Below are 1,454 nucleotides of genomic sequence, written 5' to 3'. Positions count from 1 at the left end.
GTGACATTTATTTATTATATAATTCTGCTTACCTCTATACAAATAGAAAAATTATTCTTTATGGACACCGAACGAAAAGAACTGTTCAAATTTGTTGCGCTTTTAATATCATTTTGCTACATTTTGGCGAAAGAATAGCAAAATTGTAGAAAATATTCAATTATGAATGTATTTTTATTGCACTTTTGATGTCCATTTACAAAAATCAATAAATATTCAATTATTTAATAAATATTAAATATTTACTGCACTTTTATTGCTCTTGTGCAAAATCACAGCAAAAGGACAATAAAAATGCAGCAATCCAAACAATTTTCTTCATCCCGTGTCTGCACAAAATAATTCATCCTACAAATAGGCCATGGGATATGCGGCATAAAAAACCTTTTTATATAATTCTCTGCCCTTCGATCCAAAAGCTTTTATTCCACTAGTTCTGAACCAATAATTTTAATCTTCATGAATAGGAGAATAAAATTCTAAATAAAAGTTGGTTTTACAAATTGCAATTACTTTCCTGCCTACAATTTCTGAACCGAACATTCAAAATTGTAACCTTACAACTGCAAATAAAAAAATTTCTGGGAATGTTAACCTATTATTTACGCAGCATGCTTTCCGTCTATGAAGGCATGCTTAAGATTCTCCCATTTATCACAAAAAAAAAAAAAAAAAAAAAAAAAAAAACATAATATGCAAGTGTTGTATCGCCACAAAACAGCAAACAAATTTGAAATAAGGTTTTATTTGAGACAAATTTCTTAAAGCAATTTTTTAGTAAAAAAAAATATTTTTTTACTAAAAAATTGTTTTAATCAACAGCAAATGAAGCTTAAATCTCAAACTAGCTAACTCTCCTCATTAAAAGCGAACTAAGTGCATCAGGTTCTGCCACTGGAGCATTGCACACGAAGTTTTGGCATACATAAGCAACAGCTTCTTTGTCATTTGGGCTACCTTTTGCCATATGGAATATGTTCTGATTATTGCTCTCCCAGAACTCCATGTCTTCTTCATTCTGACGGTCTATTTGAATCACCTAAAGTTGACATCAGAAAAATATAACTACCAAAAGATCCTCAAATCATAACTTAAAATAATTCTGTCAGGACATTATGATCAAAATTTTAATTTGAACAGAATAATATTGCAGTCTTTTTAAATAGATTGAAATTTTTTGAAATTCATTTTGATCAGGATATTCTAATAGAAAAATTTTCCACATACGAATCTGTTCTATAAGTAGAAATAAACTTACACTTCTGAGTGGATTATATGAAGCATAGACTACAGCAACCATCTTCTTGAGCTCACTGGAGCTTTTATCCCCGACTAACACCACTTGTTGCCTGGATGGAGCATAAAGCATGTCTGCAGCACAGGCCATTAGGGGAACTGCCATGCTCTGTTCTTTCAAACGGTCCTCAAACACTGCCTGTAGAATTCGAGTAACA

At 31.2% G+C, this 1,454-nt stretch overlaps 1 protein-coding gene across 1 annotated transcript; it reads right to left on the bottom strand.

Moving 5' to 3' along the window:
• Window positions 1-666: 666 nt before the first annotated feature.
• Window positions 667-1,448, bottom strand: LOC110093709 (spermatogenesis-associated protein 20). Its single transcript, XM_020818684.2, has 2 exons — window positions 1,259-1,448; window positions 667-1,039 (listed from the first exon to the last, which is right to left on the bottom strand). The coding sequence occupies exons 1-2, from the start codon at window positions 1,400-1,402 to the stop codon at window positions 845-847; spliced, it is 339 nt and encodes a 112-aa protein (XP_020674343.1). The 5' UTR covers window positions 1,403-1,448; the 3' UTR covers window positions 667-844.
• Window positions 1,449-1,454: the final 6 nt, after the last annotated feature.

Source organism: Dendrobium catenatum, unplaced genomic scaffold (assembly GCF_001605985.2).
Source record: "Dendrobium catenatum unplaced genomic scaffold, ASM160598v2 original_scaffold_176764, whole genome shotgun sequence".
Classification (NCBI taxonomy): domain Eukaryota; kingdom Viridiplantae; phylum Streptophyta; class Magnoliopsida; order Asparagales; family Orchidaceae; genus Dendrobium; species Dendrobium catenatum.
This window is presented reverse-complemented; position numbering and strand designations above follow the sequence as displayed.